This window comes from Mesoplodon bidens (genome assembly GCF_964165515.1).
Source record: "Mesoplodon bidens genome assembly, chromosome: 2".
In the NCBI taxonomy this organism is placed as follows: Eukaryota; Metazoa; Chordata; class Mammalia; order Artiodactyla; family Ziphiidae; genus Mesoplodon; species Mesoplodon bidens.
In genome coordinates this window covers 179,513,620-179,540,832 of record NC_138177.1, presented here as the reverse complement: position 1 = coordinate 179,540,832, position 27,213 = coordinate 179,513,620, and the positions used below count along the sequence as shown (strand labels likewise).

General features: G+C 42.5%; 1 protein-coding gene and 1 pseudogene across 5 annotated transcripts; one reads left to right on the top strand and one right to left on the bottom strand.

The window, feature by feature from the left end:
* The first annotated feature begins 281 nt into the window (after positions 1–281).
* Positions 282–26,715, top strand: NMNAT1 (nicotinamide nucleotide adenylyltransferase 1). 4 transcript variants are annotated; one of them, XM_081220906.1, is made up of 6 exons: positions 315–362; positions 982–1,110; positions 19,032–19,202; positions 21,266–21,449; positions 22,733–22,878; positions 23,603–26,715. In XM_081220906.1, the coding sequence occupies exons 3-6, from the start codon at positions 19,088–19,090 to the stop codon at positions 24,001–24,003; spliced, it is 846 nt and encodes a 281-aa protein (XP_081077032.1). In that variant the 5' UTR covers positions 315–362; positions 982–1,110; positions 19,032–19,087; the 3' UTR covers positions 24,004–26,715. The 4 variants fall into 4 exon arrangements, with proteins under 4 accessions (XP_081077034.1, XP_081077032.1, XP_081077033.1 ...); XM_081220907.1 differs by having other exon boundaries at positions 361–437; XM_081220908.1 differs by lacking the exon at positions 982–1,110 and having other exon boundaries at positions 282–362.
* LOC308605649 lies at positions 7,594–13,127 on the bottom strand (annotated as a pseudogene). The gene is made up of 6 exons: positions 13,054–13,127; positions 11,299–11,361; positions 10,267–10,346; positions 8,425–8,555; positions 7,934–8,000; positions 7,594–7,683 (listed from the first exon to the last, which is right to left on the bottom strand). The product of its transcript is annotated as an uncharacterized misc_RNA (transcript).
* Positions 26,716–27,213: the final 498 nt, after the last annotated feature.

Sequence of the window (27,213 nt, the reverse complement as noted above, 5' to 3'; positions counted from 1 at the left end):
CCGCATTTGGGTCCTGCGCCGGCCGGCTCGACTAGGCCCGACTGCCACCAGAGGCCGCCGGGAAGCCGCTGCCCCCGAAACTCTTCCGCTTTTCCCGACCAGAAACCGAACCACCTTCTTAGGCCCTCGGGGTCCCTTCTCCGCCTCCACCCACCACTCGGTCCCACAGTTCGGAGCCAGGGGCCCCGCCTACCTGAGGGGCCCCGCTCGGCGGACGCGTACAAGAGGAGCACTTCCGTCAGACGCACGCACTTCCAGCCTCCTGGAGCCAATGAGGGCGCGGCCGCTGGTGTTACCCTCATTAGCGTCCGGGCTGCGGAGCGTCTCTCGGAGAGCTCGGGCCGGTCCGCCCTGAGGCGGAGGTAAGTCACCTCCCCGAGCTCTTGAAAAACCTGTCTCTGGTGGAGTCAACTCAGGACTGCTTAGAGTCTTTGAGGGTAAGGTACAACTGTCCCTGAAGCTAGGTCACATTCAAGTTTGGAACAGGGAGTCTTGCCCCTTTATTGTTTCTGTTTCTCTCAGTGGAACCGAAAACCTCGGTAAATTTGCCTCTGGAACAAGTGAGTTCACCCTGGAAAAAAAAAATTCCTTTTCTAGAGGCTTCTTGGGCTTGGCGGGGCACTTCTCATTTTTCTGAAATCCTTAATTTCCAAATCTATAAAAGACTACATCCATGTTCCTGGAAGCGGGACACTCCTCCTCTTGAGAAGGAGACTGCTAGCTGTTGGCAACAGTCCAGAAGTTACTCAGAAATTAGGTGGAAACCATTTTCAGATGTTCCCAGCCCATCTCCTTGAAGTCATTAGTCCACAAGACGACATCAGGGTTTACGGCGAAATTGTTTCTCATGTGTTGTCTTTAAAGTTAATTATATTTCAGCCGCCCAGGACAAACTTCCAAGATTACCGTAGAACTCCACCAGAATGAATTGTTTGTCCAATCATAGAATTTCTTAATTTACCATCGTGAATTGTTTCTCAGAGTTACAATTTGCATGTGAAACCACTGTTCTAAGTCCAACTTAGAGAAGACTGTTGACACACCAGTTGGAATGGTTCCAATATCCTACCTTGCAAAACGCTTCAGATTCACAGAATTTGCTTTGTAAAAGTAAGTGGCTGTCATGTTAATATAATTAGCTCTAATTTTTGACATGTGAATATGTGTGGAAGTGTCAACGTTTTTGTGTAATATCGAACTCTCAATGACAAATAGTTAGGGCCAGTGCCACACAAAACGAAACTGGAAAATATACTTCTTTCATCATTGGAAGAATTTGCTGAATAAACATTTTCTCACTGTGTTCATCCCCTAATTTTGATGATGATAATAAGGTGTTCTATTTAGGCATTTACGTTGGTTTTAGTGTGTACAGTCTTAGAAGTGGTGGAGGAAAGGCCTCACCATACGTGCATTGTATCTGCGTGCTCTTTCTCGGTGACAACCTGATTCAGCGGTTCTATGCTGAGAGTATTCCTACATACCTTTGAGTTCTGTTTAGAGCTAATGGACAATGAAAAAGTATTCCTAGTGCATAGACAAGAGAAATTGGTTTGGGTTCCAGTTCTCAAACAAAAATAGAATACTAGCCTGGAGGGGGAATAGGGAGGGAAGAGAAGATGTTGGGAAAAGAGGAATGAATATTAGGTAGGTAGTCACAGGAGAGAGCGTTGGGGAAGATAACCTCAGAACTGGGAGTCATAACTGGAAAACCAGATAAATACTCCTTGGCAGCTGGGAAGGTTTAGGACACCTCAACTTGGACTTGGGATGGGAGTCCAGAGAGCACTAGTTGCTCCAGCTAGGTAGGGAAAATGCAGGGGCAGATGAAACTTGAGTGGCTAATAAGAAGCGCCATGAGCCAAAGGCGCTCTGAACGCGTGGACCTCTTTAATGTCTACCGGTAGATAACGTACCATTGTAAATCTTGTGTAACGGTTAAGAGCATGAACTTTTAGAGTCAAGGTTGTTACACAAGCTTTGAGATCTTGAGCAAGTTAATCAACCTCTTACAGCTTAAGTTTCCTCATGTGTTAGGAAAAGAGAGATAATAATAGTACCTACTTCACTGGAGTGTTGTAAGGATCACATGAGTGCTTAGTATATTGCTTGGCACACAGGAAGAACTCAATGAATGTTACTGCTATAGTTGTCACCATCACTATAGTTACATTAGCATAACTGGATATTTATTTATGAGAAACAAAGAGAATGGGTGAATGTATTGCCATTCAGTGAAGAGCACAGGAGAAAAAATGATTCCATAGCAGGAACCCTGAGGCTTTCTGCCCTTCTGTTGTCAGTTTCCCCCGCCCCAGGCAACCACTGATCTGTCTTCTGTCATTATAGATTAAATTCTTTTCTAGAATTTCATATAACTGGAATCATATAGCATGTTCTTTTTTGTATCTGGCTTCTTTCACTCAAAATAATGTCTCTGAGATTCATCCATGTTATTTGTATCAGTAGTTTCTTCCTTTTTATTGCTCAGTAGTATTCCATTATTTGAGTATAAGAGTAATAAACTTCATTCATTCATTCATTTCTTGATTAACATTTGAGTTATTTCCAGCTTTTGGCTGTTACGTATAAAGCCAAACCATACAATTCTTTGTGTAGACATATGTTTTCATTTCCCCCCATTATTTTTAAGCTATGCTCTTAATTTGTACCTAAAATCCTTTCTTAAAAAAAAAATCCTTTCTTTGTGGCCTCCTTAAGGACCTTTCTCCATCAATTATTAGCTTTCTTGCAGGTTCTGTGGCTTCCTAATTGTGCTTTTCCCTCAACCAACCAACATTCTAATTCTGTTCTTCAAAAACAAATTCAAATCAAATAAACAGCCTTCTTTTAACCATGATATCTCCTTGAAGGTAGTCTTTAGTGTCACTGGGTTTTACTGCCAGGTTCTAGTCTCTCTTTTTGTCTACCTACTAGATCTCCCTACTCAGATGTCCTGTGTATACCTCAAGTTCAGCAGCACCTTTAAAACTGTAGTGTCTCTCTTTATGCTTTCCCTCCATACCTCCCAACCTGTGCTTCCCCTGATACTCTCTGTTGACTCTCGGCACACCATCTAAGTGGTCTCTTAAGTCAGAAATCTCCCTTCACCTCCTTCCCTCCTCCATTCACTCAGCTCATCTACTTGTAAACCCTTGACACCATCCCTCCTGTTATTACCCTTCATTATCTCTCACCTGGACCAGTGGAGCTTTACAAACTTTAAGATGCATACACATCACCTGGGGATCTTGTTAAGATGCAGATTTTGATTCAGTAGACCTAGGGTAGGGCCTGTGGTTGTGTATTTCTAACCAGTTCCCCGGTGATGCCCACACTGCTGTTGCATTCTGTCTCACTCACTCTCTTGGTAATGTCATCCAGTCTCACGACTTTAAATACCATCTATATGCAGATAACCCCAAATCTAGTAAATCTCTCGTCCTCTCCCTTGAACTGGGCTCTGTTCTGCGTTACCTACTTAACACCACTATTTGCATATTTAATAGATATCCCAAACTTAACTTCTTTATAAACTGAACTACTGATCTTCTCCCCTAAACCTATTCCATGGCCATCTTTCTCTTCTCAGTTAAAGGTAACTCTAGCCTTTTAGTTGCTTAAGCCAAAAATTTTTGGAGTCATTCTTGACTCCTCTTTCTCTCGCAGCACACATTCCATCCATCAGCAAATCACATTGGCTCTACCTTTATCATATATCTAGAATCGAATGACTTCTCACCACTTCCGCTGCTACCACCCTGGTCCATGTCAACATCAGCTCTCACCCGGGTTACAGCAGTAGCTTCCCATCTGGTCTCCTTTCTTCCACCCTATTTCCCCCTACATTCTGTTGTCAGTTTTAGCAGCCAGAGAGATCCTTTGAAAATATGTTTGGTCATGTCACTCCTCTGCTCAGAAACCCTGCAGTGGCTCCCTTTTACCGCTGATGACATCTACCAATACTCCTTCCCTCTGTTAACTCCTGCTCAGCCCTTCTGATCTCGCTGGAGATCCTGGAACTGGGCAGGCATGCTTCTGCCTCAGGGCTTTTGCATTGTTTCCTTTGCTTAGAACATTTTTCCTTTAGGTGTCTGCTTGGCTCACTCCCTTGTCTCCTTTAATTCTTTGCTCAAATGTCACGTGGTGAGGCCTTTCCTGACCACCCTATTTAGAATTCCAACACTCCTTATCCTCTTGCCTTGCTTTGTTTTACTCATAGCCCCATTATTTAATATGCCATTATACGTATGCATTTTTTAAATAAATTTATTTATTTATTTGTTTTTATTTTTGGCTGTTGGGTCTTCGTTGCTGCACGTGGGCTTTCTCTAGTTGCAGTGAGCCGTGGCTTCTCTTGTTGTGGAGCACGGGCTCTAGGCACGTGGGCTTCAGTAGTTGTGGCACATGGGCTCAGTAGTTGTGGCTCACAGGCCCTAGAGCGCAGGCTCGGTAGTTGTGGCGCATGGGCTTCATTGCTTGCGGCATGTGGGATCTTCCCGGACCAGGGCTCAACCCCACGTCCCCTGCCTTGGCAGGCGGATTCTTAACCACTGTGCCACCAGGGAAGTCCTGAGAATTATTTCTAAAGTGCACTGATATATTACTCCCTATTTAAGCCCTCTAAAACATCCCCATTCCCTACAGGATAAAATCCAAACTCTGAGCGTGGGGACACCCTAAAACAATCTTCCAACAGTTGCATATTAACTTAGAAAAAATTATAGTAAAGTAGAAAAAGGAAGATAATTCTGTGTTGAATTTTTTGACCCTTCTCCAGTGAAATGTTTAACTATGACATATGTCTAATTAGGAATTCTATTTTTACATCTCTTTATTTTTAATATAAGTAGAAAATATATATTGAAGACTAATGGTATATTGAATATACCCAAGCTTTCAGATTAGAGGAGCATTTAGAAATTCAATATTCAATTCAATTCAATTAGTAATTAGAAAGTTTTCACTTCTAGGGTTTAGTAGCTGTGGAAAAAGTAGTGTGAAGACTAACTTTAAATTTGTTTTTTAAATTTGTTTTTTTTTTTTTTTGCGGTACGCGGGCCTCTCACTGTTGTGGCCTCTCCCGTTGCGGAGCACAGGCTCCTGACGCGCAGGCTTAGCGGCCATGGCTCACGGGCCCAGCCGCTCCGCGGCATGTGGGACCTTCCCGGACTGGGGCATGAACCCGTGTCCCCTGCATCTGCAGGCGGACTCTCAACCGCTGTGCCACCAGGGAAGCCCTGTTTTTTAAATTTTAAATGGAGAGTAGTGGATGTCAAACATCAAGTATTTTTTTTCTTATAGTAAATTTAATGAGTGTAATGCTTAATGTTTTTATTTTCTCAAACTTCCTTTGATATTCTCCCAGAAAGTTGCTCATAGGTGCACATGCCCAACATTTTGCTTACAAATTCAGAGACTTTGTACCTCTGAAACCCAGGTCCCAAATTGAGAACCACTGAAACAAAGCATCCCCCACGAAGTTGCTCAGCAAAAGTTTTCCACTCGGGGCGAACATGGGTTATAGCAGAAAGTGTTGTCAGTCTGTGAGGGACGATTGCTGATCATGGCTGTCTAAGTTATGAGGGGCTAAAAAATAGCAGTTTTAGAATTTTATACTTTTCACCTGTGTGGAGAAAGAGCATGCTTTGTATTTCATACAATATCGGTAGCATAAAATAAATGTTTCTTAATGAAATTAACTCTGATGACTTGGTTTTGGAGGAAATGATAAAAGCATAAAAGGTCATGAAAATTCAGTTTTATAGGTTATGGGTTAAGGTGCTGGTTAAATTATGCTTCAAGTTATGCTTATCAATTAAGAAACAGAATTTCGTTTTCTGGAGTTATGTTAAGAATGTTGCATGATTTCAAGACACAGAAGTACCAAGCAGGGACTTCCCTGGTGACGCAGTGGGTTAGACTCCACGCTCCCGTTGCTGGGGGCCCGGGTTCGATCCCTGGTCAGGGAACTAGGTCCCACATGCATACTGCAACTAAGAGTTCACATGCCACAACTAAGGGACCTGTGTGCCACAACTAAGGAGCCCTGGAGCCACAACTAAGGAGCACATGTGCTGCAACTAAGGAGCCCGCAAGCCTGCCTGCTGCAACTAAGACCCGGAGCAACCAAATCAATAAATTAATTTAAAAAAAAAGAAGTACCAAGCAGCCTTGGTCTTAAGAAGCAGCCTCTTGCATTTAGAAAGAGTCAGTTAAAAATTTCCAACTAGCGAAAAATGGTTGGATTCTGTATGTATTTTGAAGGTGGAGCCATTAGGACTTCCTGATGAGGTGTGGGAAAAGAAAAACAATGCATTTAGGATGATTTGAGGTACTTGACTGTAGCAACTGGAAGGATGTCATCAGCTGAGATCTCCAAGTAGATCAGGTTTGGGGGTGAGGGGCAAGATAGTTCAGTAAAAAAGAAACTTCTGATAAAAATCCTATCTTGAGATAAGTTGACATTCATCTGACATGTTAATATTTGGTTAATGAGTTCTAGGGAATGTAAAAGGCCGTGTTACTTTTAAATATTTTCTGTTAACCATAGTAAAAGAATTATTTCAGGGGATTTCACTGTTAACCTATGAGTTACTCGCGTTTCTAACTCCTAAGTTTTAGCGCTATGTCTGGAATGTGAAAGGTGCTCAGAAAATGTCAGTGTGGTGGATGGATAGTGTGTTGGTGGGTAACTTGCCCTGCAGCAAGTATCACCTGAACAGAGAAGCAGATGGAAAACACTCATTCCCATTTGTGAAGATCTGTGTCTGTCATAGATGTGTTGGGAGATGTTTGTGTTAAACTTGTTCCTTCTGCCAAGAGATACTGTTCTTCCCCTCAAGAAGTGGCATTATCTCCACTTACTAAAGACTTTGAGAGCATCTGTGGGTATCTAGCTCCGACTTAAAATCCCTCGGAATCTGTGCATACACACAGAACAAGTCAAAAGACACAGCATCATGCAGGTCAGTTGGCTGTTTTCTCTAGACAGCAGTTGACTGTCATGATGCAAGAGATTTGTGTAGCCCAGGTAGGGGAGATCGTGATGATTTTTACTCTAAAATCTCCCCCTGCACTTTTAAAGAAGTGATAGATTGACCTTGTTCAAATATACAGTCTGGATCACTGTGTTCTTTTGAAACTAGACCTTTGTTCATTACTAAGATCTATATTTTTCTTTTTCCTTCTCAATACTTACTTTTATAGCGGCCATCCAGCTGATGCTACTAACCTCACTGAAACAGAAAAGGAGGTTCAGAAAGCCAAAGCACTAATGCCCTTGAGAGTATCTAACAGGAGATCCTTACTGGGGCGGAATTTGGTTGTGCTGTAGACCCAGTGATTTTGGTTGAACGATTCCTTTTTATCCATTGTCAGTGCTCACTAACGTTGTCCCCTGACAGATTTCTTCCCAGTGACGGGTTTTGCTGTGCTTTTTGTTGTCATGGCTCTGATGTTCAGCTGACCTCTTCATCTAGGAGAAGCAGGGTGGAGACGGTCACATGTTTGCTGGCGGTAGTCAGATGACAGGGCTGCTGGAAAAGGCTCAACCTGCCAAGACATATGTCTAAGGCAGGGGACCAGCAGGGCTCAAATGTCAGCTTCAGACTGTTGATTTAGCATCTGGCCTTGGACAGGTTACACTGGCCAGCCAAGTCAGCCCCAGGCTTGAGCAAAGCACTGTAGGATAAAGAATGGGATCTAATTAAATGGAGTGGAAATAATGTGAGAAGGATGGCTTTTTATATCCCATTCTAACCCTCTCTGCTTTTTCTCTGCTTTTAAAACTCTGTAGCTTCTTGGAGCTCCTCCTTTAAGAGGAGCTATACGTTCCCCTTGCAATGTAACAATCCTAGCTGAGCATTTACTTCCCTTGAAGGACTGGTAAGCCTTTAAATAGGTATGGGTTACTTGGGAAGTTTTTGCTTACCTGTAGAAACCACGCTGCTTACTGAAAGCATCACAGACAAGTAGTAAAGTTCAGGAGTCATTTTTTCCTATATTTGGGAGGAAGAAAGCACTGTTAGCAATACTTGTCTTTTAATTGCAATACATATTTTAAATGTTTTTGCTGAAAGGGTTTAAACAAAGGCACCAACTTAGCAGGAGGTGGAAAGCTTCCTGCTTAATGTGCCAACCCCGTCCAGCAGTTCCTTCCACTGTTGATTAATGTCTTAACTTTTTTTTTTTTAATTCTAGTAAAGCAGACTTCACCTTACAAAAAGAAAAATCTCTCATGGAATTTTTAAACTTTCCCTGTTGAAATGTTTTAACTGTGATGTGTCTACTGAGGAGTTCTTTCTCTCCATCTCTTTTCTTAGTGTAAGTAGACAATAAATGTTGAAGACTAATGGTGCATTGTATACAGCCAAGTTTTCAGGTTAAGATGAGCCTTTGGAAATTCAGTATTTAAAAACGTACACAGTCGGTTGCCAAAAATGTTAACACTGCGGTGCAGACTCCTTCACTGAAGGACCCCACACCAAATACAGAAAACATCCTCTTTAGTGCCTGTGGGACTGGTTCCATCTGAGTAAGCAGCATGGTAAAACCTAAAAGGACAGCAGAACAGCATCAGTTTACTGGGTAGAATTATCTCAGAAATATATTCCTTTTTTTTTTTATTGAACTATAGTTGATTTACAATGTCTTGTTAATTTCTACTGTACAGCAAAGTGAGTCAGTTATACATATATGTGTTTCATATTCTTTTCCATTATGGTTTATCACAGGATATTGATTATAGTTCCTTGTTGTTGATCCATCCTATATATAATAGTTTGCATCTGCTAATCCCAAACTCCCAATCTTTCCCTCCCCTACTCGCCCTTCTCCTTGGCAACCACAAGTCTGTTCTGTATGTCTGAGCCTGTTTCTGTTTTGTAGATATACTCATTTGTATCGTATTTTAGATTCCAAATATAAGTGATATCATATAGTATTTGTCTTTCTTTTTCTGCCTTACCTTGCTTAGTATGATAATCTCTAGGTCCATCCATGTTGCTGCAAAATGGCATTATTTCATTCAGAAATATATTCTAGAATGCAGACCCTAAATAGAAGGTGTTTCCTCATGTATCTACTGTGGAACAAAAGTGCTCAAAACCTAGCCAGGCTAAGGTTTTCCTTTGATCGAGGTCATGTGCTTACTGTCGGCAATGCTAGTGATAATAACTGTGACAGTTTTTTTTTTTAATTCCCCCGTTATTTCATTTAAACCTTACAGCAAAACTGTGAAGCAGGTATTTTTATCTCCATTTTAGAAATGAGGGCAAGAAAGGTCAGAGAGAAGAAGTAGCTCCTGCTGTTGTGGGATGACTGTTTGAACTGGCCTCCCACCAGGGAATTCTCTGGAGACTCTTTCTAGAACCATGTTAAGGCACCCAATAACTTTTTTCATTTTATAAAAATTAGACATAGTCTTAATTTAAAGTGCACATCACTCTTAAAAGTACATACAAAGGAAAATATAACTAAAATATACTAGTTTAAGGTATTCCTAAAACTTCAGCACATTTCAGAGTCCAACTCTTCTGTATCATTTTTTGACTTCAGTTAGTTGGGGTCCCTGTTTTTCTACCTATATCATCTCCTTAGTAACTATTGAATGAGTGGATAAATCTGATATTTTTATAACTGTAAAGAATTTTATAACATCAAAACAAAACATTAGGGCTTCCCTGGTGGCGCAGTGGTTAAGAATCCGCCTGCCGATGCAGGGGACACGGGTTCGTGCCCCGGTCCGGGAAGATCCCACATGCCGTGGAGCGGCTGGGCCCGTGAGCCATGGCCGCTGAGCCTGCGCGTCCAGAGCCTGTGCTCTGCAATGGGAGAGGCCACAACAGTGAGAGGCCCGCGTACTGCAAAAAACAAAACAAAACAAAACATTAGTATTTAATTTAATTTGGGTTCATATTCAAGTTGCAGGATGACTAAAAGAGATACTAAGTAACTTTTTAGGAATTCACTTCAGGGACTTCCCTGGCGGTCCAGTGGTTAAGATTCTGTACTTCCACTGCAGTGGGGCACGGGTTCGATCCCTGGTTGGGGTACTAAGATCCCGCATGCCGTGCGGCATGGCCAAAAACCAAAACCAAAAAAAAGAATTCCCTTCACCTGAATTCTAAATGTGAATTTCTTCTTAGGTTTCAGTCTTTGAGCTCTTGAAGAGCAAGAAGTCCTCTCTTACCTGTTTTTATTCTAGTAGCGTCTGGCAAATAGCAGACACTTAATAAGTGCTTGACAGAATGACTGCACACTTACCAATTGCGAAGAAAGTAAAGATGATATTACCAACCAGGTTGGTGAGGAGAGGTTGACTGCAGTATCGAGACGATCTGGGCCTAAAAATCAATACCCTGGGTCATACGTTAATTGATTACTTATTAGAAGAAATCCACGCTGTTAGTGTAACACCAGAAGGCACTGACCCTTGAATTCTAATTGTGGCACTAGGTTCATTTGGCTCCAGGCAACTCACTCCTCTTAAGAACCTTGGTTCCTTACTGTGACTGCAAATTAATTCATGCTAGCATTAATAAAAATATTATTAAGAGTTATTAATATCTTAATTGGTGGACAAGGAATGTTTACCATTTTTCTAATTCATGTTAATTTGACATTTTGGTGAAAAAACATTTTGTGGAAATTCTGGAGTAAGGAAATACGCCCTACCACGCACAAACCTCTTATAGTAGAAGCTGGCAAGTTTGAATTAGGCTAATTACAAGGAGTGTCACGGTTTCCATTCCTTCCCCATCACTTAAGTTTTCAGATTTTTTTTAGGATTTTTAGAACTGCAGTTTATTTTGAATGTATCACATTGCATTTACCTCGTTTGCCTGAAAAAGGTATTAACTGACTTTTTCAGCCAAAACTAATATCCAACATAGAATCTGAAATAACAGATCAAGTCATAATCTGGTTGAGTGTGCCTGTGTCACCCTCAGCCTTGCAAAAGTTAGCTAATGCTGGGCTGTTGGGACTGCTCTCTAGGGAATTCATAAATTGAAACGTCGGTGCTCTCATTTGACGGCTTCTTATACTAGAAGAAATAACTGTTGATTAAAAGTTGAACTCAATCTGCCCAAATCCCAGCTCTCCTCGCTGTACTGAGATTTTTGACTCTTCAAAGAGGTGAAACGGGTGACTACCATTGATAATAGGGGCAAAACAATGGGGCAGACTGCACTTAAACACATAACAGGAATGGCAGAGGGCACCCGAACCATCTCCACAGGTAAGACGTGCATGCTGAGCTGCCAGGGGAGGGGGTTGGCTGGAGAAAGAACTTACCTCAGCAGAACCTAGAACTGGAGGGTCAGAATGGTGGTCCCAAACAGGAACACTGTCACTTGGCTGCATGGGACACAGTGAGTTACATTATACATTACTTTTTTAGTGATGAAATGCCTTCAAGAAACCAAATTCAAGTTCTGTTTCACGATAATGTTACATCAAACCACAGAAATAAAAGTTTTAAATATAGCAAAGATGAACTGAGATCCATCCCATTATAGCAAAATTATGTCTAATAATAGTTCAGTAAGAATAATAGTTACCATTTATTGAGCTCCTACGATATCTGTGATTACTGGTCTCTAAGGAATCTTGAGAACCTTGGTTTCTTATTTATTTGTTTATTTCGTTATTGTGGCTGTGCTGGGTCTTAGTTGCGGCATGCGGGATCTTTAGTTGCAGCATGTGAACTCTTAGTTGCAGCATGTGGGATCTAGTTCCCTGACCAAGATCGAACCTGGGCACCCTGCACTGGGAGCATGGAGCCTTAGCCACTGGACCACCAGAGAAGTCCCTGAGAACCTTTGTTTCTTTACCATGGCTGTAAGTTAATGCCATAAGACAACCCACAAGCAATAGTAAGAATTATTAATATTCATAATTAGTAGACAAATGTGTCACATTTTTTATTTACTTTCTCACTTAATATGCACACAATCCTATGAAATGGGACTGTGGTTTCCCATTTTATAAATGAGGAAACTGAGGCTCAGAAACATTAAATGTCTAGTCTGAGGACAAACACCTAGTAGTAGTGAGCAGTAGAGCTACAGCAGAAGGTGAGCTACAGCGTGGTTAGGACCCTATGGCCGTGTACTGTGCTCGCTCTCCCCCCAGCCAGGTGGTTCACATGGAGTGAGTTAACATACCTCCCACAACTTACACAACCACATGAGGTCTGTGGTTAGCGCTCAACTTTGAAATTCTTTTGAGATTACACGTACATAGTTTCCACACATGTAGGAAAATCTTCCTTAACTAATAGTTCTGTCTCTTCACTGTAAACGGTTATTCACCTTAATTATTTATTTTATTAATTGGATTTAGCACTGAACGACTTGAGGGTATTTGTAGAAATTAAATCTCCCCTCCAAAGACAAAGGTTTACCCCCAGTGAAGGTACTCAAAACAAAAAGCAATTTCAAAATATACCCCCAGGGCTTCCCTGGTGGCGCAGTGGTTGAGAGTCCGCCTGCCAATGCAGGGGACACGGGTTCGTGCCCTGGTCTGGGAGGATCCCACATGCCGCGGAGCGGCTGGGCCCGTGAGCCATGGCCGCTGAGCCTGTGCGTCCGGAGCCTGTGCTCTGCAACGGGAGAGGCCACGACAGTGAGAGGCCCGCGTACCGCAAAAAAAAAAAAAAAAAAAAAACCCAGACTAAAGCAATGGCACATTGTTAGAACTAGAATATGGTTACATGTTGAAGGTTACTATTTTAAAAGGAATAGTGTCTCTTTAGAGGTGTAAATCTGAGAAGTTGTCAAGTCAATTGCATTAACAGTCGGTCAAAATAGACTTAATTATATTGAGCATTCTGAAGTGTGACAAGAAAAGCCAAACAGTTTGTTTTTTTAAGTTAATGTTTTAAAAACTGACAATGTTTACAAAATGTTTCATTAATGTTTACACATCAATGTTTTTGAAACTTAAAGTCAGTGATTTTAAAGTTGAAGATAAATTTTACTTCAACCTCAGGACAGCCTCAGGAAGAAATGAACTTTTTGCCACAGTGGGCTGGGGAGGGACACTTACAGCCTGAGCTGATGAGATCTTGGCAGCCAGCAGTGCAAGTGGGAGGCTGTGTGAGCCAGACAGAAGTGAATCATGGTGGCCCTGGTCCTTGAGCAGCTGGAGCAAGGCAAGGAAGACCCCGAACAGTCCCCTTAGAGCTTCCAAACCTCTTCTACACTCATTCGTCACCTGCCGAGGCCCCTTTCCCTCCTCAGGAACCCTTCGGGGATACGGAGGAAGTCCTCTCCAATGGAGAGGGGCAGATCCTTGTTCTCTGAAAACCACTCTAAGCTATGATAGATAGAAGCTCGCTGTAACCTAATTCTTCTATGGTTTTGAGGATCTAAAGTCTAAAGCTGGCTGTGTTAACAGTGAATTAATAGAACTGAGCTGGATATTTGAGACAGGTCATGAATGAAAAGAGAGAAAGCTTCCTTTAAGCCAAGAGATCAGCTTCCCCCAGCCCCTTCCCCACCCCTTCCCCTGGGGAGGACCTGGAAACCTGAGCTCACCCCCAAGGTCAGGGAGGGGCTTCAGGCTCTTTGTTCCATCCTTCCCTGCACAGCCAGCAGCTCCCAGGGGATCTGCACCTCCTGCTCTCAAGCTTACTGTTCTTCCAGCTCACAGCTTAGTCTCCCTGGGGAGTGGTACCTGAAACTTGAGATGGGTGGGGCTGGAACTGACGCTGGACTCCAGCTGAATCAAGCCCCTCCACCATGGTCCTTGAGAGCATGCTCAGTAGCTGGCCAGATACCCTGATTTCCCTGTGGGCCCAGGGCCACCCCATAATACCACAGGTACTTTGCATGGGAATTGGGGGGGGCAGATAAGGAGTGGGGGGGAACAAGCCCCAAGTGAATCCTGGTATCATCCTTGGGATGATAATTGAAAGGTAGGACATTTAAATCATTCTAACCAGTGAACTCATTTTTTTAATGCTGTGTGGAGCATTATTGACCCTCCTCTCCTTTATTTCCTATTAACAATTAGCAGTGTCCCTGTGATCCCTGCCACTGTTTGGACTAGACCTCAAGTATTTATTGAATAAATGTTTCCTAATTTCCATTCCCACTGACTGTACTTAAATTGAAGCTTTCATTACTTTGTAACTGGCCTTCCTATCGTTTTGCCCCTTCCAATTAATCCAATAGCATCACCATCATCAGTATTATCACTTTCCTCACAAATAACGGCTACCATTTATTTTAACATTGCACCAGGCACTGTCATAAGCACTTTGCCGTATCATATCATGATCTCTATTTTACAGATGAGGAAACTTAAGACACAGAATTAAGTGATCAGGTCAAGATCATACAACCATATAAGGATTTTAAACACTCATGTCACCTTATTTTTCTAGAGCATTGTTTTTCTAGAACCCTGTTGTCACTCCATTGCTCAGAAACCTTCAAAGTTTCCTGTTGTCTAAGGAACTGAAGTTCACATTCCGCAACTCCTCAGCCAGAAGGGCTCATTTCCAATCTACACAGCTCCAATTTATCTCGAATTTTTCTTTTTGGTGAGAGGGAACCTAGGAGTCAGGAAACCTAAATTCTAGCCCTGGTTCTGCTACTCACTAACTTTGTCTCATGCGAGCATAAAATCTGAGCAAAAGTAAGTTGGTCAAACTAACAATTGGGTCTGAACACAATTGGGCTACAAATAAATGGTCCTGATACAGGTCTTTTGAGTGTTGGCAAGACTTACAGGTACACAGTGAGATGTTTTATAGCCTTAATTTCCAACTCATTCTCAACTTATTATTTCTTTGAGATGTTTGTAATAGTGAAAAATTAGATAAATCTAAATGACCAATGATAGACGATTAACTGGAAAAACTAAATATCTAACAATAGGTTATTATTTGGAACAAACTAAATGTCTTTGGCCATTTTTTGTTCTTTTATGGTGAGAATTAAATTATAATGTGCATGAAAAGTAGTTTGTAAGTTAGAAAGTATCATATAAATGTTAGTTTCCTTTTTTTTTTTTTTTTTTTTTGGCCGTGCCATGCAGCTTGTGGGATCATAGTTCCCTGACCAGGGATTGAACCCATGCCCTCAGCAGTGAGAGCTCAGAGTCCTAACCATTGGACCGCCAGGGAATTCCCAAATGTTGTTTTCTTTATTGTCATTCGTTATGTTTCAACTTTAATCATAAAAATACTTCAGGGTCTATAGGTGATTCCCTAAAAGTTCCCAAAACACTTTGAGCAATTTGGCATCCAGGGAACTCCTGAAAGTATTCTATTTATTGATAGTTAATAGGGAGTGTTTATTAAAGAAATAATTAGAACTGAGTGCTTTGAGTTGGAGATAGACAGGTTCACTGAGTCCCAGCACAATGAATGAAAAAGACCCCCACTATGACACATCACTATGGCATTTCAGAGCATTGGGGATAAAAAGAACATGCTTCAGATCTTCCAAAAAGACAAAGCAGGTTACATGAAAAGGAACAAGAATCAGAATAGCACCAGACTTTCAACAGCAGTGTTCGGTGCCAGAAAACAATGAAGAATGCATTCATAATTTTAAAAGAAAATTCCAGCCTAGAATTCTCTCAGTTAAGGAAGAATAAAGACAGATTTATTTTATCTTCCATTTGCCCTTTATTATGAAGCTATTTGAGGATATGCTCCAGAAAAATTAGGAAGTAAAACAAGAAAGACAATGACATGGTTCTAAGAAATAGGGGATCTCCCTTAGGAGAGAGATGAAATGTCATATTTCAGAAGGACAGATGCACAGTGGGTGAGAGATTTCCAGCCCAGATTAGAGAAAGAATTTCCGGAAAAAAAGCCTCCATGAAAAAACAGATTCAGTAGAGTAATAACAGTTGACTGAACCATTTGAAATTGATTTTTTTTGAAGATCCAAAAGAGTTGAGGGACTTTGCTGGTGGTGCAGTGGCTAAGAATCCACCTGCCAATGCAGGGGACATGGCTTCAATCCCTGGTCCAGGAAGATCCCATATGCCACGGAGCAACTAAGCCTGTGTGCCACAACTCCTGAGCCTGTGCTCTAGAGCCGGAGAGCCACAACTATTGAAGCCTCTGCGCCTAGAGCCTGTGCTCTGCAACAAGAGAAGCCACTGCAATGAGAAGCCCGTGCACTGCAACAAAGAGTAGCCCCCGCTTGCTGCAACTAGAGAAAGCCCGTGTGTAGCAATGAAGACCCAACGCAGCCAAAAATAAATAAATAAATATTTTTTTGAAAAAAAGTTGAATTACAGCAACATGATATGCAACATAAATAATTGCTATATTCATAGTGTGTTCGTTACTTGCCAAAAGCATCTTTATGTAGCATATGTGTATTGTCTCATTTATTTCTCACAATAATCATGAGGTAGGTAATATTATTTTCTCTGTTTTAAGACAGAAAAACTGGGGCAAAAGGAAGGTTAGGCTAGGGTTAGGTTGCCCAAGGTCATCCAGCTCATGTAAATATTGGAGCTGTGGTTTGAACCTGGACAGCCTGATTTCAGAGCAAGTGTTCGTAACTGTTATGCTATATAGGCAGGAGGTTGGAGGATACTTTTTTGTGGACGCTGACCAGTCCTAGGAGAAAGACCTGTAATACAGCCAAGTTACCATACAGTGAAGCCCACTGTGCAGAAGCCCTACCTACCCACTTAGAACTGCCTATCAGCTCTTTGAAGGAAATTTAAAATATATCATTAATATTGGTAGAGTAATTAGAGAGCGTAATGCATTGGTGAAACAAGAACAGAATACCATAAAAAGGAACATTCAGAGGACAAAGATCTAAAACATTGAGTTTTGGGAATTCCCTGGCAGTCCAGTGGTTAGGACTCAGCACTTTCACTGCCAAGGGCCCAGGTTCGATTCCTGGTCGGGGAACTAAGATACTGAAAGCCTCGAGATATGGCCCAAAAAAAAAAAAAAAAAAACTGGGTATAATAGCAGAAATGAAAACCTCAGTAGGTGGATTGGAGGATGAATTTGAGGATATTTAGAAATTAGAGCATGAAGGTAAGAGATGGAAAAGAGAAGAGAAAGGATAAGAAAATTGGAAGACCAGTCCCGGTGCTTCAGCTCTAACTCTTAGGCATTCCAAAGAGAACAGAGAAAATGGAAGGTAGGAAATCATCCATGAAATAACTCAAGGACATTTTATAGAACTGCAGGTTATGAGTTCTGAGATTGAAAGGGCCTGCTCAGGGCCCAGCACAATAGATGAAAATAGAGCCACACTAGAGGACATCACTGTAAAATTTCAGAACATTTGGGGACAGAGTTCTCGTAAGCGTCAAGGGAGAAATAATATAAGCCACATTAAAAGGATCAGAATTACTGGAAGTGACTTTGGATTTCTCACTGTTAGCACTGCAGTCTAGAAGCAGTGCCTCAGAATTGTGGGAGAAGGTGACTTTCAACATAGACTAGAGATTCTCTCTTTCTCTCTCTCCCCCCCATACATAATCTATGAGGATTAGCTCTCATACACCCTCACAACTCTCTCCCAAACTTCCCAAATATATAGCCTGAGTGTAATGGGGGTGTATGAGCTGATCTTCTTCGATCATGAGAGAAAGTAAATAGACACTCTTTGGATAAATTAAGAAATAACATTATAAGCACATAATATAGAATTACGATAGATTCGACCAGAAGAAATAGCTGAAAAAGTTAAAAGTGGTCACCTCTTAGGGATTTGGTTGGAGGGGTTGGTGGGTGAGACATGGCCAATGACTGTTGCTTCCATTATGGGCCTTTTGTCACCCTATGATTTCATATCTATATATGTGAATTCGTTTAATTAAAAAATTTTTTAAATTTTATTTATTTTTTGTCTGCGTTGGGTCTTTGTTGCTGCCCACGGGCTTTCTATAGTTGCAGTGAGCGGGGGCTACTCTTCGTTGCGATGCGCGGGCTTCTCATTGTGGTGGCTTCTCTTTTTGCAGAGCACGGGCTCTAGGCGCGTGGGCTTCAGTAGTTGCGGCACGCAGGCTCAGTAGTTGTGGCTCGTGGGCTCTAGGCGCGTGGACTTCAGTAGTTGCGGCACACAGGTTCGGTAGTTGTGGCTCACGGGCTCTAGAGCGCAGACTCAGTAGTTGTGACGCACTGGCTTAGTTGCTCTGCGGCATGTGGGATCTTCCTAGACCAGGGCTCGAACCTGCATTGGCAGGCGGATTCTTAACCACTGCGCCACCAAGGAAGCCCTAATAAAAATTTTTAAATAAAATTTTAAAATCAGTTGCCTTGCATTACTTCATTAGGGTTATGGAAGGATCAAATGGAATAACTGATATGAAAACGAGTTTGTCCATCGTAAACTGTTACTCAGTTGAAAGTTATAACATGACCATGTTGACTAAGAGGCAGAATACGGTTTTGAAGGACGGGCTGTTGGGGAGTTATATTTGGTGGATGATCATGTCATTGTATCTGTTAACCGCGGCCACAGTAGTGCAGTCGCAAAACAAACATTCATTTTTGCTCGTGAGTCTAGGCTCAGCTTGTGGGTTGTCTGATCTGATCCAGGCTCAGCTAATCTCACCTGGACTTGCTCGTGCATCTAAGCAGATTGTCTGGGGTTTGGATGGTCTAGGATGGCCTCAGCCACATAGCTGACGGTTAGCTGTCTGTCAGCAGGAGCACGAGCTCTCTCCTGCAAGTTCTGTCGTCCTCCAGCAGGCTAGCCTGGGTTTGTCTTCATGTCAGGGGCAGGAGTCCAAAAGAGAGTGGGAGTGTACAACACCTCGAAGGCCTAGGCTCAGAATGGGAACACTTTCCCATGTGCCACATTGTTGGGCCAAAGCAAGTCACAAAGGGTGCGAAGGAGATTCCATCCCTTTATCGTAAGAGCTGCAAATTCACATTGAAAAGGAAGGGTGGAGAAAAGGGGCCATTTTTGCAATTCACCCAGCATAGTCACTGAAGCCAACTATTTATTCCACCTATTTGGAATGAGAACATGGAAAGACATCAGAAGACCTATAACTGAACTTACTTTCTTTTTCCTTTGTAGACAGTAAGAGAGGTGTCAGAGTTTTCCATTTAGATCGACAACTTCAAATTCTCAGCATGGAAAACTCAGAGAAGACAGAAGTGGTTCTCCTTGCTTGTGGTTCCTTTAATCCTATCACAAATATGCACCTCAGGCTGTTTGAGCTGGCCAAGGACTACATGAATGGAACAGGTAGGAATAGTAGCCAAAAGCAGTGATGGGGTTCAGGATGCACTACCCTACAATACAGCACTTTGGCATATTGGATATTTTAAACGGAAGGACTTTGATAAAACAGCAGAAGCAGGAAGGTCACTCTGACCTCCTCCCTCCACCCCTCTTCCCTGAAGCAGATCGTAAAACGTTCATGTGAGAGGTGCTCTCCCTAAACCCAGAGAAAAGGAGCATCCTTATCTCTGAAGACAAAGGGAAGTCAAACAAACATTCTTTGCTAAATTCCCCTGAGTTTTCTACACTTACCTTGTACTCTTTGCCCTATCATATTTCGCCATGACTGTTTACCCTTCATCCAACCTAGCATAAAAATACAGTAAGTCCTCTATATAGAACAAGTTCCATTCCAAGAGTGAGTTCATAAGTCCAATTTGTAAGTTCAACAGAGTTAGCCTGGGTACCCAACTAGCACAACTGGCTATATAGTACTGTACTGTAATAGTTTTATAATACTTTTCACACAAATAATACATAAAAAACAAGCGAACACAAAAAATAAAACATTTTTAATCTTACAGTACAGTACCTTGAAAAGTACAGTAGTCCAGTACAACAGCTGGCATACAGGGGCTGGCATCGAGTGAACAGGCAAGAAGAGTTACTGACTGGAGGAGGGAGAGGAGGTGGGAGATGGTAGAGCTGAAGGATCGTCAGCAACAGGAGATGGAGGGCAATCTTCAATGCCACTCACGCCTGACGCTGAGGGCACAGGTTCTGGTTCCTTGGTTCCTTGTTGGATTCAATTCCATCTACCGTCTTGAAAAAACAATCCAGTGATGTCTGGGTAGTAGCTCTTTTTTTCTCATCATAGATGACTTGGTAGTACTGGATTGCATTCTGAACGGCTGCCGCAACCTTCATGTACCGTTCTATGTTCAGGTCCTGTGCCTCAATAACTAACAGTGCCGCCTCAAATAAAGAAAATCCCCTTGCCATTTCCTGCGTCGTGAATCTCTTCAGTTCTTCAGTTACTTCTTCCTCCCCTCTCTCTTTGTCCTTTCTCTGGGCCTCCAATTCCATCACAGCTTCATTAGTAAGCTCCTCGTGTTGCACAGCAAGGAGTTCAGTGAAGTCGTCCTCTTGCAAATCTAGCTAGAAATAAAGATACTGTACTACTGTACCCTTACAGTACTGTACAGTAAAGTACACAAAAGCACAACCACTTGTAGAGGATGCAGTGCACGTGACAATGTACGCCAGACATGTTAACTAACTTATGTGATTGGACATGCAAACACACGTTCGCATCTTTGAAAGTTTGCAACTCGAAGGTTCATATGTAGGGGACTTACTGTACTTGGGTTTAACTCTTTCTTGGAGACTTCATTTCCTTATGAAGGCTCCCGTGTCACATAAATCTTACATTAAGTAAATTTGTATGCTTTTCTCCTGTTAATCTATCTTTGTCAGTTTCACACCCCGCCAGGGACCCTAAGAGGGTCGAGGAAAACTTTTTCTCCCCTACATACACACAGATTTATTTTGTTTTGTTACATAAGTGATCATGCTGTGTGCTGATAGGTGGATGGGTGTCCAAACTCACTAATAATCAGGTAACTAAAATAAAAAATGAGATATACTCTGCCCATCACATTGACACAAGTTTTCAAACTTGATAATGTCAAATATCAGGTGTTGGGAAGGAATGGGCTCTTGTGTGTACAAATAGATTAAGGCTTTTTATGAGGCAGTTTGGCAATATCAGTCAAAATTTAAACTGCTGAGGAATGGAGAGTCAGTGTTTGGTGGGTACAAAAATTTCACTTGGGGAAGTTGAAAGAGTTCTGGAGATGGACGGTGGTAATGGTCGTACAACATGTCACAGTACTGTACACTTAAAATAGCTTAAATGGTAAAGTTTGTGTATATTTTACCACAATTAAAAATAAATAAATAAGCCTGGGTCCCTGTGAAAAAAGGAGGAGGGGGGAAATCTGTGATTATGAAACCATATTGATATTTCCTGTGCATAAAATCTAATTTGTTATAATACCTCATATCAAATCTAATTCTTTACCCAGGAAAATATGAAGTTATCAAAGGCATAATTTCTCCTGTCGGCGATGCATATAAGAAGAAAGGACTCATCTCTGCCCATCACCGAGTTATCATGGCAGAACTCGCCACCAGGAACTCAAAATGGTTGGAAGTTGATACATGGGAAAGTCTTCAACAGGATTGGATAGAGACTGCCACGGTGCTGAGGTATCCGTGGTGCAGTCAGCTTTGCCATGCCATTCCTGTGTGAGGTTATCACACGGTAACAGGGCGTGGGTGGTGCTCAGCCTTTATGGCTGTCACTGTGTTTTGAGATGTTTGCACACTTGTTAACTGTATATCCCTATTAAAGAATAGAGGAAGCACACCTGGCCTGTCTGTGCCCCAAGTGAGAAAGGTGAAGTTGTAAGATGATGTTACTGTGGTCAGTCGTCTTAAGTATAAAAGAGAGAGGCAGGTAATTTAAGGAAGAGAAGCCATGATGCTTGATCACGGAGAGAGCTGGTTTTGGGAGCTGCTTCCCTGACAGCATATGGGGGTTGTCACAAATCGCCGCACTCAGAACTCTGAAACAGCTCCAGTTTAAGCGTTCAGAAACCAGAGTGAGTAACATCTAATGATTACTGAATGTTCTCTTGAGTATAAAACACCAGGACTTTTGGAAAAACCTGTCTAATGTCTGTTCTTAGAGTCCGAACCTTCTGGTTCTAACCATATCAGTTAGGGTTACGATAGGAAATAGAAACCACTCTGAGTATTTTAAGCAGAAAGGGATTTTAGGTGCTCATGCAGAAATGTTGAAAAGAAGGGCTGGAAGAGTAGAAGTGGTGGCTTGTTTCAAGGTCATGCCTCCTTAGCTGCAGTTGGAGTTCAGGAAACTGTTCCTGCTTCTGCTGCCAACGATGCTGCTCTTAAACTGTCCCAGTCTATAGGGTCTGGCCACCACACTGACATGCTAAGAGATTACTTGTCGGGGTCCAGTATATACTTGTTTGTTTTTTATGTATTATTTGTGTGAAAAGTATTATAAACCTATCACAGTACAGTACTATATAGCCGATTGTGTTAGTTGGGTACCTAAGCTAACTTTGTTGGACTTACGAACATGCTCTCGGAATGGACCTCATTGGTATTTAGGGGACTTACTTTCTGTAATCAATGTTAATGCTTGTTTTTATGACACAGACACATACAGCTTAGAATAGTAATAGCTACCATTTGCTGTGCTCCCAGGATTTTCCTTGCTTTCCATTCTTGACAGCCAGAGCCCAGGGCTGCCATATCCTGGCCAGCATCCGTTCTGACCCAGCAGTACTATATATTCGAAGGCACCCATTCTGAGTAGTTGGCATTGTACCTGTGGTTAAATGTGTTTAACAGCTCCCAGCCTTTAACACTGCATCAGAGGCTCTTAGGCATCTCCAGAGGGATGACGTTTCAGCTGAGCATTGTGAGAAAGAGGAATGTTCTATTGCTTTGTTGCTTTATAGACACCATCAAGAGAAGCTGGAGGCCAGTAGCTGTGATCACCAGCAGGACTCACCTGTACTGGAAAGGCTTGGACGGAAGAGGAAGTGGGTTGAACAAAGACAAGATTTTAGTCAAAAGAAATCACTAGAGCAAACAAAAACAAAAGGTCTGTATGTTTTGCCAGGACTTACCAATGATAGCTGATAAGACTCTAGAGCTGAGCAAGCCCCCTTTGTATTTTACTTTCATATGCAATATGTGTGGGTGCCTGGAAAATGCCCCTTGTTCGTTTTCTTTTCTTTTTCCCCCCCCCCCTTTGGCTGCACTGCACAGCTTGAGGGATCTCAGTTCACCGACCAGGGATTGAACTCAGGCCATGGCATTGGAAGCCCGGAATCCTAACCACCAGGACACCAGGGAATTCCCCACCCCTTGTTAGTTTTATGATGGAAGGAAGAGAGAGTCAGAGGCACCCTGAGCTTATTTATCCTGCAGGAGGTCGACCTTAACTTTTGAGGGATCCTGGATCTCTTTTTAGAGAATCTGAATCTGATAGAAACTATGAACCCTCTAGCCAGAAGAACCCACGTACACATTCATTTTGATGCAGGGCATTATTAAAAAGGCAAACTCTGGGACTTCCCTGGTGGCGTAGTGGTTAAGACTCCACACTCCTAGTGCAGGGGGCCTGGGTTCGATCCCTGGTCCAGGAACTAGATCCCAGATGCATGCCGCAACTAAGAGTTTGGATGCCACAACTAAGGAGCCTGCAAGCTGCAGCAAAGAAGCCCACCTGCCACAACTAAGACCCGACACAACCAAATAAATAAATAAATATTAAAAAAAAAAAAAAGGCAAACCCTGAAGCTCTGTTTTCTTCTTCTTCCCAGGTGTGCCAAAGGTGAAGTTGCTGTGTGGAGCAGATTTCTTGGAGTCCTTTGGCGTGCCCAGTCTGTGGAAGGGTGAGGATATCACCAAAATCGTGGGAGACTATGGGCTTATATGTATTACTCGGGCTGGAAGTGATGCTCAGAAATTTATCTATGAATCCGACGTGCTGTGGAAACACCAGAACAACATTCACCTGGTGAATGAATGGATCACCAATGACATCTCATCCACAAAGATCCGGCGAGCCCTCAGAAGGGGCCAGAGCATTCGCTACTTGGTACCAGACCTTGTCCAGGAATATATTGAGAAGCATAGTTTGTATAGCTCCGAGAGTGAGGAGAGGAATGTTGGGGTGATCCTAGCTCCTTTGCAGAGAAAAACTTCAGAAGCTGACACATAAGAAATTCTCCAGCATGGTATTGTGGACTTCCCTTTTGGGAATTTGAAACAGTGTGGGTGTTTGTTAGTAAATGGGGGAAGGAATTGTGATCCTCTTTAATAAAGTAAAGTTTAAAAGGTTGGTAAAAATCAGTAATTTAAGATCAGGTTTATCTTTATCAGAAGTTACTAAGATGAATGATTTCAATTTTTTTTTAGGAATATACAAATCCCTTTATCTTTAAAACTAGAGATTAGTAGCAGAGCTAATTGTAGAAGAACATTATAGAAGAACATTCAATATACAAATCCCTTTATCTTAATTTTTTTATTATTATTATTTTTATAAATTTATTTATTTATCTTTGGCTGCGTTGGGTCTTCGTTGCTTTGCGCGGGCTTTCTCTAGTTGCGTCGAGCCGGGGCTACTCTACGTTGCGGTGTGCGGGCGTCTCATTGCGGTGGCTTCTCTTGTTGTGGAGCACGGGCTCTAGGTGCGTGGGCTTCAGTAGTTGTGGCACGTGGGCTTCAGCAGTTGTGGCTCGCACGCTCTAGAGCGTAGGCTTCAGTAGTTGTGGCACACGGGCTTAGTTGCTCTGCGGCATGTGGGATCTTCCCAGACCAGGGCTCGAACCCCTGTCCCCTGCATTGGTAGGCGGATTCTTAACCACTGCGCTACCAGGGTAGTCCCCTCTTTATCTTTAAAACAAGAGATTAGTAGCAGAACTAATTGTAGAAGAACCTTGTGGAAGAACATTCAATCAAACTAACTACAAAAAGAATTCAAAAAAGACATCCTGGCTTTACCACAGAAAGAGAAGTAAAGTGTGAAAAGTAAAGAGACCATTTAAGATCCTAATTTTAGTTACGAAAGGAACGAACATTTTATGCATGCCTTTTTTCCTGGGCAGCCCTCACTCAGGGTGGCCAAAGAATTCTTAAAATAGTGATCTTGTAAAATGCATCACTGATCAGTCATCTCCAGCTGTGCAAAATACCGGCTGTGAAGTCCTGGCAGAAACTACGCCAGGGCTTGGTTCTCTCCGGCATACATCAGAAGGCCAGTGAAGCTTTGCTAGGCACGCTTGCCTGCAGCCCCACCTGTAGAGGCAGGGAGAGGGGTCTGAGCCCTGGAATGTTTAGAAAGGTACACGGGTGTTTCTGATGTCCACGAGAGGCAGGGAGCCTCTGCCTTCACCATGTTATGCACAGATTCTCTTAGCACAGCCCTGTTGTGGCTCGTGGTCCAGCCCTGGCCATCTGCCATCTCTGTATAGAAGGGATGTCATGCTACCTGACACAGAGAGAACCACAGAGAATGAGAGATCTCACTCAAGGATTTTGTGAGGTGTGAATGCTCTTAGCCTTTACTGGTAGCTTAATCAGATGGTGAAAGGACATGAGAAATGCCGCACTGGACCAGCCCAGCAGTTCCTCTTTCTTTTTGTGGCTGCATTGGGTCTTCGTTGCTGTGCGCGGGCTTTCTGTAGTTGCAGCGAGCGGGGGCTACTCTTCATTGTGGTGCGCGGGCTTCTCACTGCGGTGGCTTCTCTCGTTGCGGAGCACGGGCTCTAGCCACTCAGGCTTCAGTAGTTGTGGTACGTGGGCTCAGTAGTTGTGGCATGCAGGCTCAGTAGTTGCGGCACACAGGCTCTAGAGCACCGGCTCAGTAGTTGTGCTGCGTGGGCTTAGTTGCTCCGTGGCATGTAGGATCTTCCCGGACCAGGGCTCAAACCCATGTACCCTCCATTGGCAGGCAGATTCTCAACCATTGCACCACCAGGAAAGCCCCCCAGCAGTTCCTTTAGCTCAGAATTTTGGTTCCTGATGAGTGGCTTGTGGAAGAAATCTCAATCTAAAACTCAATCTAAATCTCAATCTAAAACCCTCGAGTTTCTGAAGACCCCTGCTGTTTCTATTCCAGCCCACTGTGAACCTGCCATTTGTGGATTTAAGCAGAAAAAGAGTCTGTTTTCTTACACTTTTTCTCTCCTTGTCCGTTTGTAGGAACTTTACCCAAAGTAGAACACCCAAATAATAATTGAAGTCATAACGTTATGTTAAAAACACAAACTTGTTATATGGTTTGCTACTGATTAAAATTTTGTGGAAATTTTATCAATTAATACAGCAAAAAGACCAGAAATAGCTTTTTCTAGAATAGTTTTATGGTTCATGAAAATCACTCTGTGATAGAAAGAGGACTAAAGTTAAATTTCTAATGAAAATAGAATAAGGACTTCCCTGGTGGCACAGTGATTAAGAATCTGCCTGCCAGTGCAGAGGACACGGGTTCGAGCCCTGGTCTGGGAAGATCCCACATGCCGTGGAGCAACTAAGCCCGTGCGCCACAACTACTGAGCCCTCGTGCCACAACTGTTGAAGCCTGTGTGCCCTAGAGCCTGTGCTCCGCAACAAGAGAAGCCACCACAGTGAGAAGCCCGTGCACAGCAGTGAAGAGTAGCCCCCACTCGCCACAACTAGAGAAAGCCCGCGCATAGCAACGAAGACACAACACAGCCCCCCAAAATAATAATAATTTTAAAAGAAGAAAGTAGAATAATTTACCTTTACATACCTACATCTAATAATTTACATTTCATACCTACACCACTCTAAAGGATTTATACCTCTGTAGAAGAAAAAAAAGTACTTATACCTGTGCAGTTGGATAGTCAGATCTGAAGCCACCACTTAAAAAAGGAAAATGTTAAATAAACTTGGCAAATGTAAATTCTACAGCTCGTGGCTTATTCTTCTAAAGTCAACGGGCCGACTTCTCAAAGACGGAGGAGAGCAAAGCCTGGCACCCAACAGCTTCAGTCTTTTATCTGCTGAACGAATGAAAGGTTATAACCTCAGATTGTAGAGATGAGGATCATTCTTCCGCTCCTCAGCTTTTTGGAGTTTAAGAATTGTAGCAGTACTGAAAAATAGCAATCTAGAAACAGATGAAGTTTTCAAAATTTAACTTTGATTTCTTCTCCTGGAAAACTACACTTAGTTTATATGAACTGCGTGTGAACTGCAGGAAGTTTCCAGTGCTAGAAACTTCTTTTCTACTTTGTTGCCTTCCTGCCTAGAAGTGCCCACAGTCTGCTCAGCTGTGAGTATATTGACCTCAGGGCCCACTGGGGACCCTCCCAGGAGACCTGGTAACAGTGAAATGATCCTGTTGTTGTGCTATTTATGGATCAACAACTTTGTACATGGAAGGAGCTGCTGGCCTTTT

What these genes read in the sequence shown, in the direction of transcription:
- NMNAT1 (XM_081220908.1), top strand. Translation starts at nt 19,088, where the DNA reads ATGGAAAACTCAGAGAAGACAGAAGTGGTTCTCCTTGCTTGTGGTTCC. An exon ending in GAGACTGCCACGGTGCTGAG is followed by an intron (nt 21,450 to 22,732) that starts GTATCCGTGGTG and finishes GTTGCTTTATAG; the next exon opens with ACACCATCAAGAGAAGCTGG. An exon ending in AGAGCAAACAAAAACAAAAG is followed by an intron (nt 22,879 to 23,602) that starts GTCTGTATGTTT and finishes TCTTCTTCCCAG; the next exon opens with GTGTGCCAAAGGTGAAGTTG.